Source organism: Lampetra planeri, chromosome 29 (assembly GCF_965212315.1).
Source record: "Lampetra planeri chromosome 29, kcLamPlan1.2.h2, whole genome shotgun sequence".
Lineage (NCBI taxonomy): Eukaryota > Metazoa > Chordata > Hyperoartia > Petromyzontiformes > Petromyzontidae > Lampetra > Lampetra planeri.
Window position 1 is genome coordinate 1,036,053 of NC_136135.1, and position 19,581 is coordinate 1,055,633.

At 51.8% G+C, this 19,581-nt stretch overlaps 1 protein-coding gene across 1 annotated transcript; it reads right to left on the bottom strand.

Annotated features, from left to right (window-relative positions):
• Positions 1 to 138: 138 nt before the first annotated feature.
• Positions 139 to 19,068, bottom strand: LOC144728544 (uncharacterized). The gene is made up of 8 exons (XM_078608052.1): positions 18,787 to 19,068; positions 12,853 to 13,025; positions 11,594 to 11,792; positions 10,457 to 10,621; positions 6,564 to 6,686; positions 6,159 to 6,312; positions 4,928 to 5,131; positions 139 to 3,521 (listed from the first exon to the last, which is right to left on the bottom strand). Exons 1-8 carry the CDS (start codon positions 18,920 to 18,922, stop codon positions 2,924 to 2,926), a joined length of 1,752 nt encoding a protein of 583 aa, XP_078464178.1. The 5' UTR covers positions 18,923 to 19,068; the 3' UTR covers positions 139 to 2,923.
• Positions 19,069 to 19,581: the final 513 nt, after the last annotated feature.

Sequence of the window (19,581 nt, forward strand, 5' to 3'; positions counted from 1 at the left end):
CTTGTGCATCACTGGATAGATAATTCGTCTTATAGCTGAGAACGCATGCACACGGTTACAATAAATAATTCCGTACTCAACATCGCGATGGAAACGAAGACGCCATAGCCATGGCACCGTCAATTACTCTGGACAACATTTACAAATGCAGTTCTTTAATAGGTAAAGACCCCCACCCGCCTGCATGCAGTGCGCTAACCGCGACACTGCCACCCCTACTGCACACATGACACACTACAATCTCCCCAGCCCATCTTTGTAAAAGCCACTTTCTGAACAAAACAATTCAGATCCTTATCACTAAACATTTGCGTAGGGCAACTTTCGACAGCCAGATAGGAGTGATTGATTACAACAAAGTAAAAAAAATCAACTCGCGGCACAAATACGATTAGAATATACAAACGAGGATACGGATTATTATTCAACGAGTTTAATGAGCTATAAAGTTACAAAAGCTATGGCCAAACATTCCACTAAGACCGCGATATGACTAATGCACTGAAAAATAAATCTGTCACTTATTTCTTAGATTCTAGGATCTAAGACGACACTAGGCCCGAATGTGCGTATCGAGTCAATATCAAATCAGTTTCTTACGCTCCTGCTACGTCTGTAATCGTGTCTGAGAATCGGTGTACTAATTATTAAAATACATTGCTATCTATATGCCGTTTGAAAAAAACCGATACTAACGAGACAGGAAAGCCACGGGTCATAACCCACGTGCGTTTGGTTGCACAATGTCCAACGTTTCGCACGGTGTGCCGGAACCTCGGGGAGTGAAAATAAAATCAACTTCCAGCGCGCGGGAGGGGAAAATTTACAGCCGGTGGCACCGCGAACGAAACAAGTGACGATACAATCGGAACCAGGCACGGAGGGGAGGGGAGAGCCGTACCGCAACAGCGAGAATGTCCACGCGAGTTGGGACGGCGAGCACGGAGACGAAAGATTCGGTTGAAGAGCGCCAATTCACGCAGCGCCAGAGTGGTGACGCGATTTAAACGGAACCCTTGCGTTCGGTGGCCGTGAGCACGAGGAACGCCAGCAGATTTGAACTCTGCTGGAGTCATGTGCCTGGGGTGTCGGATGGGATTTGATGATTAAGTCCGAGCAATACGCGAGTTTCGTACACAGACCTCTCCGTGTAGCCTTAACAGACTGTTGGGGGCACGTGCCGATAGCGAGCACCTATGAAGGCCGGTACGGCACGCATGGGGGTGGGGTGGCCAGCACCACGCCCGGCCGCCTTTGTATCACCAGTGGCGATGTTTACACACCACATGGCACACGTATAAAATATTATACAGACATCCACTTTGCAAATAATCTCCCAAACGACCGCTACCAAAACCTGCTCTTTAAAATCAGACAAACACCGAAGAATGCATCACCGCAATGAAAATAATAAAATAAGGTCTCTAACGCCTTAATTGCATGAAATTTCAGCAAGAGGATGCTCGCCTAAATCCAGGCAATTTGTTTTAATCGTAGCCGCGATTGGTCGTCACATCACCAAACACGACGGTCACACGCAGGGAACCGGCTCGCAAAATTGGCCAATTGGTCGGCGAAGAAACCCCAAAACCCCCGAGCGCGAAAACTGTGGATGGTAAAACAGTGGCCACGGACGTGGATGGCGATCCAACCGTGGATCTCGAACAAACACTAACGTAAGCCTACATTTTTTCCCAAGACAGCTGAAGGCAAATGAAAAATGACCGACTAAAAAATCATACGAAAAAACGAATAACGCCGAGCAATAGATGGTGCTAGCAATGTAATGTCTGCAGGACTTTACAGGGTTAAAGCCATCCGCGAAATTGTTGGGTCACAGCCGTCCTGGTGGATCGCAGAGCCCGTTGAGAACCACCAAACTGGATAACAGCGCTGCGTGCATTTGCCACCACTGCTGCTAAGGACGTGGTGGCGTGGATGATGGATACGATGGAGAATTGCAGGTGGTGTCATGGTGTAGGTCATGTGGATGGCGTGTGGAACGTGGAATACGGTTTGTGTAGATGCTGCCGACTGTGCAGTTTATGGACTAATAGTGTACGGTCTATGGGGGTGTAGATGTTGTTTAGTGTATGCAAACGATATCCATCTTAAATAAGCTGCAGATGGTGCAGATTATGTGGACAGGCTAGTTGTATGCGGTGAAGGGCGTGTATGGTGTAGGCGATGCATACAAACGTCGTATACTCTGTAGAAAAGGGGTGAGGAACATTTTATTTACCTAGGACCGAAACGGATATTAAAAAATCTTAAGCAGGCAACCACGTGTTGACACACACACACGCGGTCACACTTCATCCACTGCAGAAGACCCTTGAAGTGCGAAGTGCCAGGAGTGCATGCTAAAATTAGAGACCTAGTGTGGCCAGCTCGAAAATATACCCCTCTAGCACCTGATTAGTGTGGCCAAGAAGCATGCATCATCGCCAGCCATGGTCACTTCACTGCTGGATGACGGCCGGGCGAGTGATGATTGTAGGAGCGAAGGCGTTTGTGGCAACAGAAGAACATCATTTGCGAGACATTTCAAAGCGGTAGGCCTCAGGTGGCCAGCGGGGCGCGTGGACAAGAACCGTGCGTTGTCCGGCGTTTCCGCTCCACGTGGCGGGAACTTCATCCAATTCCGCTCCCGAAAGAAGTTCCCAGCAACGTGGCGCAAAGTGAAATCCAGACACGCGTCGAGCCGAACAAGCTGGAACCGCATCGGAACGCTGTACGGCGCAACCGCTTCGGGCTCGTGTGCAGGTGGTGTGGGCGGTGGTATGGTGGCAGAGGTGTGGCGGGTGGTGCGGGTGGTGCGGGTGTGGCGCAGGTGTTGCCGGTCTTGCAGGTGGTGCGGGTGCGCTGCGTAGACGTGCGGGCGGCGTGGGCCAGGGCCGGCGTGTCGCGCGCGACCCTCGGGTCACACGTCGGCCGTCGCGTCGGCGTTGCCGAGGATGATTTTGGGTTTGTTGGGCGGCGGCCTGGGCCTGGTGTCGCGCGCCACCGACGACGCCGTCTCCGAGTGAGAGTCGTCGTAGCCGCCGCCGCCGTTGTCACGCCATCGCTCCCCGCCGCCCCCGCGGTACTCGCCGCCCTCCCCGTCGTCGCGATCCAGGCCACGGTCGCGGCTCCTGGAGTACGGGCGATCGCGATCGTCGTAATCCAGGTCGCGGCTGCGGCTGCGCGGGCGATCTTCGTCCAGACCCCGGTCGCGACTGCGGTAGTGCGGCCGATCGCGGTCGTCGTCCAAACCCCGGTCGCGGCTTCGAGATTGCGGGCGATCGCGGTCGTCGTCCAGACCCCGGTCGCGACTGCGGTATTGTGGGCGATCGCGATCGTCGTCCAAACCCCGGTCGCGACTGCGGTAATGTGGGCGATCGCGATCGTCGTCCAAACCCCGGTCGCGGCTGCGGGAGTGCGGGCGATCGCGGTCGTAGTCCCCTCCGTCCCGGTCGCGCCGTTGCCGGGACTGGCGCCCGCGGCTTTCGTCGTCAGAGTCGTCCGAGTATCGCCGGTTCCTGGAGACGGACAGTGGCAGGAGGTTTGTTACGTCACGATCGTTGTTGCTCATTTCAGCCTTCATTATTTTATTTCCCAACAGAACATTTATGGAATAACAAAAAAAAGTCACGACTATGATTAAACTTCAAAAGTGAATTAAACAGAGATTACGCTTTAATTTAGCGCTTTGTAATACGAGACCCATAATTGACGGCGTGGCGGTTTGTACAACGCCACTCGGGGCAGGCGTCCGCCAATTGAATTGCAGTTGTGCAACTTTTAAGCAACCATTTGCATTGAAAGTTCACGCCATATTGCCTTCTAAAATCCATTAGTCCTCAAAAATACAATATTTATTATTTGCGATAATGTCATTGGGTAAGCGATCGCGCATGGCTGGTGGACCTCAGCATCTTGGCCCGAAAAAAATGCTACTGCCTCAAATCGCCAGGTCTTGGCTAAACCTCAAATAAATATTGTCCGATATTCTGTAGGGTAATTGCCCAATTGCAACGCAACTTTAGACTAAATTTTCATTTCAATTTGATCATCCCCATGATAATTCTCATGACCCAACATTACGGGTAGACATGACGGACAAAGTTAGCGCATTAATATTTCAAACATAAAAAAAATGCTATTAACAGTTGTGAGGGGTGATGGGGGGGGGAGAACCAACAAGGCAATAACTATACTCTTTGGTTCTTTCGGTAAAGTCACGTAGGTAGAAACATAATAATAGATCACGACGTTTCGATCGCAACACAAGCAATCGTCATCAGGTGGGACAACCACGGCAAGAAAAAAACTGCTGAAGTAGGCGAGAGATCTGCCGTGGCACGAGGTTATAAAGTAGTGTATAGTGTAGTGTATAGTAGTGTAGTGTATAGTGTAGTGTATAGTAGTGTATAGTAGTGTAGTGTATAGTGTATAGTAGTGTATAGTGTATAGTAGTGTATAGTGTATAGTAGTGTAGTGTATAGTAGTGTAGTGTATAGTAGTGTAGTGTATAGTAGTGTAGTGTATAGTGTAGTGTATAGTAGTGTATAGTGTAGTGTATAGTGTAGTGTATAGTGTAGTGTATAGTAGTGTATAGTGTAGTGTATAGTGTAGTGTATAGTAGGCCTCGGCAGCAGGGGGAAAGAGAAGGGGAGGGAAGGGGCGGGGCAGAAAGTGGACCCCGCGGCAGCACCCGGGTCACTGGAGTAGAGAGATCGGAGAGAGATGCACAGAGAGAGCGAGAGAAAGACACACAGAGGGTCGGAAATAACAGCTGACGTAGGCAGGTATGATGGAAACATCACCACGTGACTTAGAGGATGGATTCCTGCAGTCACGAAAGCTTCGAATCAAGATCTAAGCGATAATTGCTCGTACTCGTCCCGGAAGGCATCCCCCCCCCCCTCCCCCGTGAGCGCGTCACCTGCGCTGGCCCGTGTCCCCGTTGCCGCGCCGCGACTCGCTGTCCGAGTAGTCGTCGTCGTCGTTCCGGTAGCGCCGAGCGCCGCCCCTTTCGCTGCGCTCGTCGTCCTTGGTGACGCGCGGCACGGCCAGGTACTTCTCTCGCGGGACGTCGCGGTCGGCGGCGTGGCCACGGTCGCGCTTCTCATCGCGATCCTCCTGTCCCCTGGTGCGGAGAGAGCCGAGCGTGTTGGTGGAGTGCGTTGGCGGAGTGCGTTGGCGGAGTGCGTTGGCGGAGAGCGTTGGCGGAGTGCGTTGGCGGAGTGCGTTGGCGGAGTGCGTTGGCGGAGTGCGTTGGCGGAGTGCGTTGGCGGAGTGCGTTGGCGGAGTGCGTTGGCGGAGTGCGTTGGCGGAGTGCGTTGGCGGAGTGCGTTGGCGGAGTGCGTTGGCGGAGAGCGTTGGTGGAGTGCGTTGGCGGAGTGCGTTGGCGGAGAGCGTTGGCGGAGTGCGTTGGTGGAGTGCGTTGGTGGAGTGCGTTGGTGGAGTGCGTTGGCGGAGTGCGTTGGCGGAGTGCGTTGGTGGAGTGCGTTGGCGGAGTGCGTTGGTGGAGTGCGTTGGTGGAGTGCGTTGGTGGAGTGCGTTGGTGGAGTGCGTTGGTGGAGTGCGTTGGCCGAGTGCGTTGGCACGTTAACAGCCAGGAGTCAAATAGAGCGGTTTCCTCGCTCTGGACAAAAAGCTCCCATGGGGTGAAGATGTACGTTTTAATCGATTTTATATACTTTGAACTAATGTGTACACTTCCTATTGTTTTGTGTTACTTACATTGATTGTATCGATGTAATGTTACGTTTACTTGCAAACTTGAATTTATTCGAGATTGGAAGGAATTACAAAGGTGAGCAAGTGCAAGGGAAGTAGCAGAAAGAGCAGTACTGTGACCTGCAGCATGGGGAGTGAGTTGTTGTGATCTGCAGTGTTGGTGGTTGAATACCGTGTGGATTAGATGACGAGACAAAACGGTCAGTGTCTGGTAGACCCGAGTCCTCGGCATGACTTGAGGAACCAATGAGTAGAGTTCAGGGGAACGGCGACTACAGCTGTAGCGATAGACGAGTGACGTGGTGGCGACTGAACCTCGACGGGCTGCTGTTGTCCGGACTCGTTATGGTAATCGATGGGGGGGAAGTTACCGGCCGCCGCGTTAATCGAGCGGACGCTGGCGGTGCGGCGGGCGGGCGCTTGCGCGTACTCACTCCATCTCGTACTCCCCGTCGCTGTAGTAGCCTTCCTCCTCCCGCCGCTTGCGGTTCCTCCTCCGCACGCAGTAGATGATGATGCCGGTCAAAATCAGGAACCCCAAAAGCCCGGCCCCGATTATGATTCCGTACATCATCGCGTTGGTCTGGGCTGCGTTCGGTTAAGGGGAGGGGAGAGGGGTAAACACGCGAGCGCACGCATTCACGCGCAGGTGGTGGCAGCGGCGGTCACAGCGGACGGCACGCACGCCACGAACCTGGCGCCGACACGCTTCAAGACAGGCACCGTCAAGCCACTAGCGGCGCTGCGGCGAGGCAGAGGGGGCAGCGCAGCGACGGCGAATGTTGTACCGTACTGCTACGCTCCGAACGGATGCTCGGTGCTGGCGGCGAGGGGCTCACGGTAGGTGACGGAGAGCGTGCCGTTGGTCACCACCGTGCCGACCTTGTTTTTTGCCGTGCACTCGTAGGTGCCGCTCGACTGCAGCGTGAGGTTCTTCAGCAGCAGCGTTCCGGCGGCAGGGTCTGGGCGCACACGAGGGGGCGTGGAGAGGTCAGCGCCGGAGGAGGAACGGCAATAAGTGTCAACCGCTGCCCTGTGCCGTACGAAAAACGGACGTCGCTCCAAAGGATATCGGGGATGTAGCGGTGCGATATCCGCCTCAGCGGGTCGCACGGATAGGCCGTGTGAAAACTGGGGGGATACAAATATACAAATAAATAAAAAACGAAACGTTGTCACGCAACTGTGATCCAGCGCTTTGGAGGCAAGGACTGGTCTACGCGGACCACTGTTTGTCATTCCATCAATGTGGGGTACTCCCGTTTTTTATTTCATGATACAAAACCCTCCGATTTAAGATGAAATAGGCCAAAACATCCTTGCGCAGCACTCTCCCAGTAACGAGTTAGCGAGGTTCACTTTCTAAACAATAAATGGTATGAACGTAAACACTTTAGCGAGGACAACATCGTTTAAACGGAGCACGAGACAGGAACGGTGCTGCAGAATAATTAACGCCGTTCTCGCTTGTCCAGTTTTGTTTGCTCTCTTAGCCTTGATGTAACATTAGCACGATTACCTTCTATCATAAATAATTAATCGACGCACGAGTGATTCGAAACGCGTGCCGCGAGCAGGTTAAGCGATTGTAAATTGATCGACAGATGGCGTCCTTACATCACTAATTAACACGATGCCATCGAGATGAGGAATTTTACTTTTTTAACGCTTTCACGTAACGCGAGCGCCGTGACGGCAGCGCAACTTAACCCCGCAGCGCTGCGGGGCCTGGAAACCAGAGCGGGAGAGGGGGGGGGTCGTGTGACGCGACAACGACGCGAGTAATCCGAGCGAGCGTAGCACAACATTCGGGGTAAAACCGGACTGAGGGGGGGGGGGGGACAGCCCTGGTCACATCGCCTGCTTGCGGACGAGTGTTTTCATGCCCATTACGTCGGCATCGTTCAACTGCCGCGACGAGACGTGAAATGCTTTAAAAAAATCAGCTGTGTTTAACTCAACTTGGGAGCCACCGTGGAAAAATGTTTACTACCTCGCATGGTATGCAGGAGGTTGTGGGTTCGATCCCGACCCTGATGCCTGTATATTTGGAGTTTGCATGTTCTCCCTGTGGTCGTGTAGATTTTTCTCTGGGTTCTCTGTTTTTTCCCACCACATTTAGAGAATGATGCTGCTATAAATTTCCACATGACGAGCCACTTCGTTGAGCTATCGTTTGTCGCCAGGTCGCTTCTAATAAGGAGCTACATAGCTCAGTGGGCCTTACACCTGCTAAATAAAATTAGTTATAGTTTAGTTAATGTGGCATTTGCAGCGAGAGGGGGATTTCTGGGATTTAGTTGGGGTGGTGTTCGTGACGAAAACGGTGGCATGATAGTGTCGGTATGACGTCATTTTTTTACGATAACCCTCCAATTAAATCAAGTTGTCACGTGCGTGATTTGATTGGGTCTATCAAGTGGTGGAGGAGGGTTATCGATAAAAAAAGTTACATCATACCTACACGATGATCTGACCCAATTTAAACTGATAATTAATCATATTATTGGTCGTGAAGACCTACGGATATAATTGGCATCTAATTGAGACTGCGTATTAAATCTTGATTTGAAGCTTTCGTGACTGCAGGAATCTTTACTCTTTGGTTCTTTCGGTAAAGTCACGTGACTTTACCGAAAGAACCCAAGAGTACTTCGTATTAAACTTACGCTGTACAGAGGCAGTGAGACACGGGTAACCTGGGGAAGAGGCGAGGTTATTGATCTTACAGAAGACTGTCGGTCAGTCACAGACTAAAGGAAAAGACGACCGATGCACACAGATGACTGACTTGCAATCGTTATATGTAAATCAATTCTTAATGTGTATTCACTTGTACAATATAGGACCTCCGGAAGGGCCACAGCAAACACACCACTGGCTCTACGTAGTGAACAAACTATCTTACTACGTCTCTCTTCTGCCCTCATCCACCCGTGGACGTTATTGGCTACCTGGGGGGACACGACTCGACTCCCAGTGTATCCGAATCCGCGGTGTAACGAGCCGTGGTACATCATGGGGCTTTTACCGTTGAATAATAATTATTATTCTTTTATTACCGCGCTCATTTGCTCAAGAGAGCCTCACGACCATTTATCAGGAGGGTCCTGCCAGGGTTGTGTTATATTCGCAGTTAGGGGGCGATGTTTGCAATGTGCATTCCAATCGAGTAACCCCCTGGCTTAATTTACCGTGACACCGATTGGGTGTCAGAACGGATTTAGTGCACTGATGTTAATGATTGTCATGCGGCTGTATACTATATTTGTTTATTTAATATAACGAACAAACTGTTACTCATGAACAAGCGTGGACTTTGCGCCCTGCTATCAGAAAGTGGTCAGCTTCCGTTTTGTGTCTAAGGCGTGTGTGCAATACACTGGGTCTGTCTGTTTCAGCGGCCAAAGAATGTGATTGAGTAACAATTAGCTCCAATGCTTATGGCCAAATCGCCCGGAATGCACCCCAAATTCATTCACTCTCAGAAGCTAAGCAGTCCTGAGCCTGTACAGTGCTCCCATGGGCGACCACCGCGCTAAGAACAGGTGCCATAGACTGCTGCTGCCGCGACGGCAAGCTGCACAGCAGAGGGCAGTTATTGTTGTACTGTATCTTCTTGGTTCTTTCGGTAAAGTCACGTAGAAGGGAAATAATAAAATAATAAAAATAAAACATAATAAAATAAAATTCTCACGACGTTTCGGCCACAACACAAGCAGCCGTCCTCAGGTGAAGAACAGAGCTGCCGGAAAAAAACATCTGTTTTTCACCTGAGGACGGCTGCTTGTGTTGTGGCCGAAACGTCGTGATAATTTTATTGTTTTATATTTTTATTATTTTATTATTTCTCTTCTACGTGACTTTACCGAAAGAACCAAGAAGATGAATCCCTGCAGTCACGAAAGCTTTATGTCGTACTGTAGTTACATGCTCCTAAGAAGAGCTGCGTTTGTTGGGTTGCATCTTCCCTTTGCCAAAGACCGAATCAGGCCGGACAGACGTGCCTTGATTGTATCTCAGAAGCAAAGCAGTGGGTTGAGCCTGGTTAGCACTTGGATGCTGCCTGGGAATGACCAGGCGTTGCAGGCTTGGGTTGCAGAGTTGGACAGGAGATGGTACTATAGCAATAAAGTATTGAATTCATCTAGATTTGAAGCTTTCGTGACTGCAGGAATCCATACTCTTTGGTTCTTTCGGTAAAGTCACGTAGGGAAAGCCGCTTTCCCACCTGATGACGGACGCTTGTGTTGCGCCCGAAACGTCGTGATTTATTTTATTTTATACCTACGTGACTTTACCGAAAGAACCAAAGAGTATTGAATTCATCTGTGCAGAGCTCAGTGTTACTCTTCTTGCCTGTGTGGGTTTTTTCTCTCCGGTTTCCTCCCACGTGCTCTGCAGTATCAATCCAAGTAATTCACCCTCATTAACAGAACTGGCAAAAACGTCCCAACGCAAGAACCGTGTGAAGACAGTCTTCGGGCCCAGTGAGGCTTTCCTAGATAAACAAAATTAAAACATAAAAAAAAACGAAATTGCTCCTCACTCGTTGAAGGCTTAGAAACTCGGCTCAGGTTGCCGTGTGACCGCAAATGTGTCGGCAAGTAAGCCGATAACCTAACTTCCCAAACGAGTCGACGTCTCTGCTCCCATTGTAAATGGGCGCTCACAGCGTGCGCGCGCGCGTCCCCGACTGCTGCCGGTTCACCTCGACCACGCGCCCACTTACCGTCCACGGAGCCGACTGGCAACGCAACGGAAATGCCGTTGGCGTCCAAGCGCCGCCAAGAAAACGACGGTGGCGGAGAACCCTCGTCGCAGCGGCACACGAGCTTCACGTCGTGGTAGAACTCGGCTTTGCCCTCCAAAGAGAAAACCGGCTTGGTTGGAGCCACTGCCCGGCGGTGGCGGTTGACAGTGGTGGGGGCCACGAGCAGTTGTGGTTGCGGGTTCGCGGCACGGAGACCGGAGAAAATGGGAGGGGAGTGGGACAGCAGATGAGCCATTGTTGTGCATTCGCCAATTTCGCCGTTTGATAAAACAAGTGTGGAACGACGCACCGGTTTATTGACTCTCTGTGTTACAGCAAGGCTCACAGAAGTGGACAACAAAGCTTCTGAGATCACTGTAAGTGACCTCTGGTCCACAGCAAGGGGTAGCATTTTTAGACCCGCTCTGTCACTATGACAATCAATCCCACATTTTTAAAGTCATAATTCGAAAATGAAAAATTGCATTTAACGCGATTTGAGAACCCGGTTTAATTCAAAGGACAAGCTGCCTGGATTCAAACCCAGGAATTCAGCGGTGCCGGCTCCATGCTGTTGTGACATTCGAGCCACCCACTCACCGCAATTTAATATTTGCCGATCATAACATGTGCATTTTATATGCTGTTATGTTTATGATACTGGCGGGACCAAAAATGAGGGGAAAAAAACGAACAATACAAACGAAATGGAAAAAACACGAGACAAAAAAAATTCCAGATTCCAGAATAAAATCACGATTGTGAAGTGTGTTAGTTGATTCAGCGGAGAGTGAAATCGTCACGTGCCTACTAACTAACGTAACCATAAAAACTTGCAAAATTCGAAATGACCCACAAATTACGCAACTACAGTTAAAACAAAGCGGCGATCAACACCCCATCCTGATGGGACTAACGCCCCAGGTCACTCTCGCAAACGAGACGCTAACCTGATCTCTCGAGCTCTCGTCTGGGTTCATCAAAATCAACTTGAAAACCCACGATCGACAGGATCACGGTGAGATGGCTCGAAAGAGAATCCATCTTCGCCGTGTGCACATGTATGTACGTGCGTGCGCTTGTTTGCGTGGCACAGTGTCGTGCCAACGTGCTCACCCAGGACAATGAGATTGATGTGCCCGTTGTCTGTGCCTGGCATGTTGGTGACGCTGCACTTGTATACGCCATTGTCCTCATTCCGCAGCTTCGTGATCTTGATGCCCGCGTTGTTTACGAGGTAGTCTCCGGCGAACGACACGCGACCAACGAAGTATTCGTCCGACACGGACGTCTGCTTCCCCAAGTACACGATCACCTGCACATGGGCCAAGAGGCAGAAGGCAGTGCCTCCCTACTCAATGGAGCTCCGGTAAGGCCCAACAATAAGACATTTGGTCGACGAAACTAAACTCTTTGTATTTTACTAGGTAAGGCCTACCGAGCTATATATATACTAGCTTTACTACCCGGCTTCGTCCGGGACTTGGATTCACCACGCCCGGCCGCCTTTGTCTCCCCAGTGGCGATTTTCACACACCACACGAATTACTCGTTTGAGGCCAAGTCGACCTAGGGGAGGCCCAGGGCCGGTTCAAATAATCGTCACCGGTGGTGGCCGTGAGCGGGAATCGAACTCGGGTCGCCGGGTTCGTAGCGCAGCGCGCTAACCACTACACTACCGCTCCCCACACACACACGCGCGCGTCCATAGGTACACACACACGCGCTTGCAGCAGACACACACAACTTTCAGGGTGCGTACGGCAGTAAACGGCTGAAATAATAAAGCAGCAATGCTGCGCAAAGAAAGCCTTAGACCTGCAACACATTTGTATTTCACTTTACCAGCGATCAGCAGGCACACTTCGTTACGCACATGGGTCACATGACAGATGTGACGTCACAGCTCACTTGCTGTGCAAAATATATGCATTATTGCTCCCCCCCCGCCCCCCCCGAAAAAAAAACAAAAGTGTATTTTTATAATTTTTGCATGGTGTACAGTCTGGAAAGTACCCACATGACAAATCTCAAGTTTGTTGCATGTCGGGAAGTACGCTAAACATTTTGAACAGACACACAATCACAAATTTCCCTTTTATATATGTAGATATATCTTTTTTTTAAGAAGCGACCTGGTCACCAATGATAGCTCAATTGAGAGGCTTATCATGTGGAAATGTATAACAGTCAAATACTCCACATACATGTTGACTCTAAATGGAGGGAAAAACCGGAGGACCCAGAGATAAATACGTCCGACCACGGACGCGCAAACTCCAAATATACAGGCGTCAGGGTCGGGATTGAACCCACGACATCCTGCATACCAGGCAAGGGAGTTAACATCTCACCGTCGCGGTGCCCCCACTCACCATTTTGTCGCTCTTGTCCTCTTCCTTGGCCCACGAGATGTACAAGTTGGTGCGGTCTGGCACCGTGCTGGTGTAGGTGCAGGGCAGGGTGATCTCTCCATCCCGTGCCGCCTCCAAATCGGAAGAGGCCATGGTCACCGTCAACCCGCCCGAGCCAAACGTGCCCGGAGGAACTGCGTGGCACCCAGGGAGCGGTCAGAGTTAGAATGAGCGTCGTCACAAATGTCATTCTTCACGACAAGATTGGGAGATTTCAACGGGGACGGAATGACTACAAAGTACGAACGGCTGTCAAGGGGCAGATGACCGAACGGGGAAAATGGGAGCTAGAAGCCACTCTCGGGCGTGGAAAATGAATATCTGGGAATGCGTATGATGACAGAAATTACATGGAGATTGTGTATAATACAAGGATGTACACCTGCACAGAGATCACGAGGAAGACCCAAAAGGCGATAGGCAGATCATGGAAGAAGTAAATGAACTTGGATGTGGATCAGGGTGGCAATTGACGAGATCAATTTTCATTAGATGACGATTTTCCAATTTAATAAAAAGTAATGAAACTACAAAAAAGATGAGGTCGTGATTGCTGTGCTGTCAGTCATGCCGCTAAAATTTATAAAGCATTATTATAATTAAGTTATTCACAAATGTAATGATTGGATTTTGCTATTCGATAAACAATCGGTCAGGACTATAAAACATTTCCAAACGTAGGCTTTCGCGACCAATATCATCCAAAAGGGTTTTTTGGGTTAGAACGCGTAAATATATGAATGGTAAAATAACACACGCTGTTTACCGAAAGAAAACGTATACTGACGCCTATCTGAACGCAGTCACACCATTACCCCGCACAGAAATCTGCTCTTATCAAGACGCTCATTCATCGAACTAAGAACGTGTTGGATGTTGACAATTTGAGAAGTGAAATTCAACATTTTAAAGAAGCACTGCAAAGGAACGGTTACAATGATGCACAAATCAACAGGGCACTGAATGCCAAAACCAAATCAAATAACACGAGCATTGAAACTGCCCAAGTAATAAAGAGAGTAACTGATTAAACTAGCCAGATGTTTGCAAAAACAAAACATCCGAGTCAGATTTGGCACGGTACATAAAATACAGAAATTAATATCTGGTACAAAAGATGTATTACCGAAGCTATCAATAGAAGGTGTGTTGTGGAACATCCACCGCAGGCTCAGGGATAGCAGAGGACAGCATTAGTGCCATACTGGACGATTCTACTTTTCACAGCGCAGCTACTCTCTGTGGCATATGACATCATCATCTGCCATGATAAATCCACTGCTGGTTGAAGGCCGTCCCGAGCAATCGCCAACTCTCATTGTCCTGCGATAATGGAACACTCCCGCCCGAGCATCGGGGCACATGCCGCTTTCATCGCTCCATCTCTACTTGTGGACGACCTCTCGGGTCTGTGCCCTCCTCCTTTTGACTTGCCACTTCGTCATTCGTCTGGGCCACCATCCGTCAGCGAATTCTAGCGACGTGCCCTGCTCAAGCCGACTTACTTTTCTTCAGTCAAAATGACATCTCCAACATCCATCCACACGCTGTTCCGTTGCTGCCTCGACACTATTCCCCATCTATTCCATCTCGCAACCCACGACGCTTCAGCGTTACCTTTTCCAGCTTTTATTTCCTTAAAAATGTTTTTATCAACGACAACTCTTCCGACAGATGTCCCTGGACGCTGTAATGCAGGGTAACGCAATTTAAATTAAGTGCATACTATACACCAAACCTCGGATCAAAGGTAGGGCCATCTCCGATTAGCACGGTTGGCTACGTACAGTGCGAAGGAAGTTCAACATACACAAATATACATTACAAACCTGCTCATCTGGCTACTGGCCCGGCAACGTAACCATCTTGCCAGCGAGGTGCGTCCTCCCGCAGGGGGTACGCCGCGGGTTTTTTTTGTTTTGTTTTCTACCACGACATCGGCGGCGACCTGTGGCGACTTGCGCGACTGAAGCTTCGAGGAGTCTAATTAGACTCTGCCGGAACGAAGCCTCGGAAAATGACTCATTCATTAAAAGGGAATTATTTTGGTGATATGTTGGATGTTTATTATTGCCCCGAGTAAAGGGCTGTTATAATGCCTCTCACCACCAGTAATGTGCACACAACCGTACATCTCAGGAGTGCTGTACCGTATGGTGCTGTACCATCTTACAAGGAGTTTTCATGGATACGATCGCAGGTCGATTAGGTTGGCGGGTGTGTGTGGATAGGGGGTAATACAATGTTATAAACCTGCGGTATCTTTGAAGGCCTCCCCCTACCCCGTGCCCATCCATGGGGGCTGTTGGACGATACTTCGCTGGTGCCGGCATTGTGGTCCAAATTGCTCGCAAATTACCCCAGTTGGGAAAAAAACACCCCCCTTACTGCTCAACTACTGCCAGCGCCTTAAGCGATAGCCTTACCACTGTAAGAATGGCACGAATACCAAATACTTTCATGGTTTGATTTGCTACAGCCTATAAATGGGCCAAATGCAGTGTTAACGACAAACAATGCATTCCCTCCCCCTTTTAAGGAAAACAAATACACATTGACACCCCGCCTCCTCCCCGAGTTAGACAGGTGAGGTCGACTCGATGTAACTGGACACAGAACCCGGGGAGGGGTTCTGTGTTAACGCAGCTACAGCCACAATGGCTCGTGCCCTGGTGGTGGTCATGGGTCAGCACACCGACCCCATTACACCCGGCGAGGTAGGTGGAACAAAGGTGCACATTTCTTAACCTGCCGTACCAGTGTCGATCCAGCCAGCAATAAATGGGCGCACCACAGTTAGTCCATCGGCCGGTCGCGTGTGGTGGGGTACAAAGTGTGGCAACTCCTACGTCTGGCCCGTGTGGAGAAGTAGGCCAAGTTGTTGCAATAACTTCAACTTAACGGTGCCCAGCGTTCACTCGCTCTCGAAGACAGGAAACGACGCGGAAGACGAGCGGGAAGGCGGCAGCCACGCGGTGAGCTGGAAACCAACAAGTGCCCAAGCTCTGCGGTCCTATATACATAAAGTTGTTACAGGCCAATTATTACGTGTTTACGTGTGGGAGCAAGCCCACGCACGCGACGGGGGAAAATTCTATCCCATTCAGACGGAACACGTGCAGTCCACACTTTTTTGCGGTGCCGCTTTCTCTTGGCGAGCAAAGCCAGGCGAATGGCTCTTCCTCGACACCGACAGGGAGTTTCGCAATAACAGCGCGGTGGTCCACCAACCCTCGCAGCTGCCTCCACGGCGGCGCTGGGTTACGGGCAGCCACGTGCGTAGCCACAAACGCCCCCCGGCTAATATAAATATACCCCACCCCTCTCTGTAGGGAATTGGCGATGTGAGCAGTAGCGGCGGCGCTGACGGGTGGTGGTGGAGGCTGGGTGGGCGTGTGGGGACACGCTTGGCAAGAGAGACGGCGATGTAGGAGGAGGGGCCCAGAACCGGTTCAGATATTTGTCCCCGATGTTGGTGGTCGTGAGCGGGAATCAAACTCGGGTGGTTCTGAGTCCGTAATGCGCCGCGCTAACTATTTGGCCACCACTCCCCGCAATACGACCCATGTACACTGCCGCTTGTTCACCCATCTGCTGCCGGGCAGAAACAACGGTGGTGCAGGGGCAGGATGCGCAACTCCACATGGCAACGGGAAGCCGAGAAGTGGCCCTTCGATCGGTTGTGTTTGAGAGGTGCCCGGTATGGGCAGACCGACCCGACACGTGGCAAGGCTGCTGACTGTTGATGTACTACGCTACCCTGTGAGCTTTTATTTTTATTTTTTTGATCACGTACCGGTTTTCCAAAAGTATTTGCGAACCTTTTATAAAGCACGATGCTTTACGATGGGTTTGTTCGTAAACATTTTGTGTGTGTGATTGCCACAGTTTGTGCAGCACGGAGCACAGGTGGTGCATCTGCCGTCATGTCAGACAATGTACTGTATGTATGTTGACCTTCTTTCGCACCGTACGTAGCCAACCTTGCTAATTCGAGGTGCGGAGGAAGGACAACAATCTAGACACAAAAAGCAGTTCTAAAGAAAAGAGTTTCCAATCTAGCCATAACACCTGGGTCTGCCCCGTGACCTTCACCTAGCCTGGCACATCAGTCAACCCATAACACTCGATTCTGTACCGTGACCTCCCGTAAGCAGCAAGCCTTTTGACACGTGCACCTAGCCTGGCACAAGCCCTTTGGTGACGTTACCACCATCTCGTGGCGGGGATTGTGCGCTTGGGTAGCGACAGTGTAGCGGTTAGCGCACTGCGCTACGAACCAGGCCACCCAAGTTCGATTCCCGCTCACGGCCACCAACATCAGTGACGATTATCTGAACCGATCCTGGGCCTCCCCGAAGTCGACTCAGCCTCAAATCAGTACCTGGTGCGGTGTGTAAACATCGCCACTGGGGAGACAAAGGGGGTCGGGCGTGGTGCTGGCCACCCACCACCCCTCCCCCCCCCCTCGTGTGTCATCCCAACCTTTATAGGTGGCTCGCTAACAGCACTTGCCCCTAACAGTTTAAAAATGTTCTACGGGGTACCTTTGTCTTGGGACTTTGGTTGTGTGTCCCAGTAAACATGGAACGTTGCGGCAACGTTGACCGAACGGTAACCAACCACGAGCCAAGGTTGAGCCAACGTTGTTAGCTCAACGTTGGCTCGTTTACTTGAGTTGCCCGAATTCTTCTTCAAGGAACTACGGGGCGGTTAAAATATCCGCGGTGGAAGTGTTTTTGTAAGAGTCGAGTTGTTTTTTTGTAGAAACGAGAAGCGAATCCGTAAAAAAAAAGATACCCCCCCCCCCGCAACTCGATTGCCTTAAAAGTGATAATTGCTTTTTTTACCCTTCTATCTGGCAACAAAACTGACACCTTTTTACAAGGAGTCATGTTTGCATAGACCGCAATACCTGCAGTCATAATACAAACAAAAGACATAACTCTGATAATGTATGCACTGTCCTTTCAAGCACTGTCCTTTCACCACCACCACCACCACCCCACCACCACCCCACCACACCACCACCACTCCACCATCACCCACCACCACACCACCACCCCACGCACCACCACCCCACACACCACCACCACCCACCACACACCACCACCACTCCACCATCACCCACCACCACACCACCACCCCACCACACCACCACACCACCACCCACCACCACCACCCACCACACACCACCACCACCCACCACACACCACCACCACCCACCACACACCACCACCACCCACCACCACCACCCACCACCACACCACCACCACCACACCACCACCCCACACACCACCACCACCCACCACACACCACCACCACCCACCACACACCACCACCACCCACCACACACCACCACCACCCACACACCACCACCACCCACCACACACCACCACCACTCCACCATCACCCACCACCACACCACCACCCCACACACCACCACCACCACCCCACACACCACCACCACCACCCCACACACCACCACCACCCACCACACACCACCACCACCACCCCACACACCACCACCACCCCACCACACACCACCACCACCCCACCACACACCACCACCACCCACCACCACCACCCACCACACACCACCACCACCCACCACACACCACCACCACCCACCACACACCACCACCACCCACACACCACCACCACCCACCACACACCACCACCACTCCACCATCACCCACCACCACACCACCACCCCACACACCACCACCACCACCCCACACACCACCACCACCACCCCACACACCACCACCACCCACCACACACCACCACCACCACCCCACACACCACCACCACCCCACCACACACCACCACCACCCACCACCACCACCCACCACACACCACCACCACCCACCACACACCACCACCACCACTCACCTGCCAAGGAGAAGACAACCGCCAGCAGCAGGCCCGGGACGGACATCTTCGATGCCCACATCGCCGGTGACTGAATTACAAACAGATTAAGAAGAAACGCAAGAAAACAACCCGCCCCCAACGAATACGTGGGCATCTATCTCCCCACAGAGTTCCTCGGTACGCGTGTGAGGAACTGGATGCCTCGTGTCGAGTTTGGGAGCACAACGCCCAAGTCGCTACTAACACGCCGCCATTTTCACGCCGCGCCTGCAGCTCGCTGACGTCACCAGCCCCCCCCCCGCAGGTGAGCGTGGCGGGGGGGAGGGGCGCCCACGGAGGTGTTGGGGAGGGTGGGGGTAGGGTGGAGGTAGGGGGTGGGGGTAGGGTGGAAGTAGGGTGGGGGTAGCGGGTAGGGTGGCGGTAGGGTGGAGGTAGGGGGTGGGGGTAGGGTGGAGGTAGGGGGTGGGGGTAGGGTGGAAGTAGGGTGGGGGTAGCGGGTAGGGTGGCGGTAGGGTGGAGTTAGGGGGTGGGGGTAGGGTGGAGGTAGGGGGTGGGGGTAGGGTGGAAGTAGGGTGGGGGGTAGCGGGTAGGGTGGCGGTAGGGTGGAGGTAGGGGGTGGGGGTAGGGTGGAGGTAGGGGGTGGGGGTAGGGTGGAAGTAGGGTGGGGGTAGCGGGTAGGGTGGCGGTAGGGTGGAGGTAGGGGGTGGGGGTAGGGTGGAGGTAGGGGGTGGGGGTAGGGTGGAGGTAGGGGGTGGGGGTCAGGGTGGAGGTCGGGTGGGGTAGCGGGTAGGGTGGGGGGTAGCGTGAAGGGTG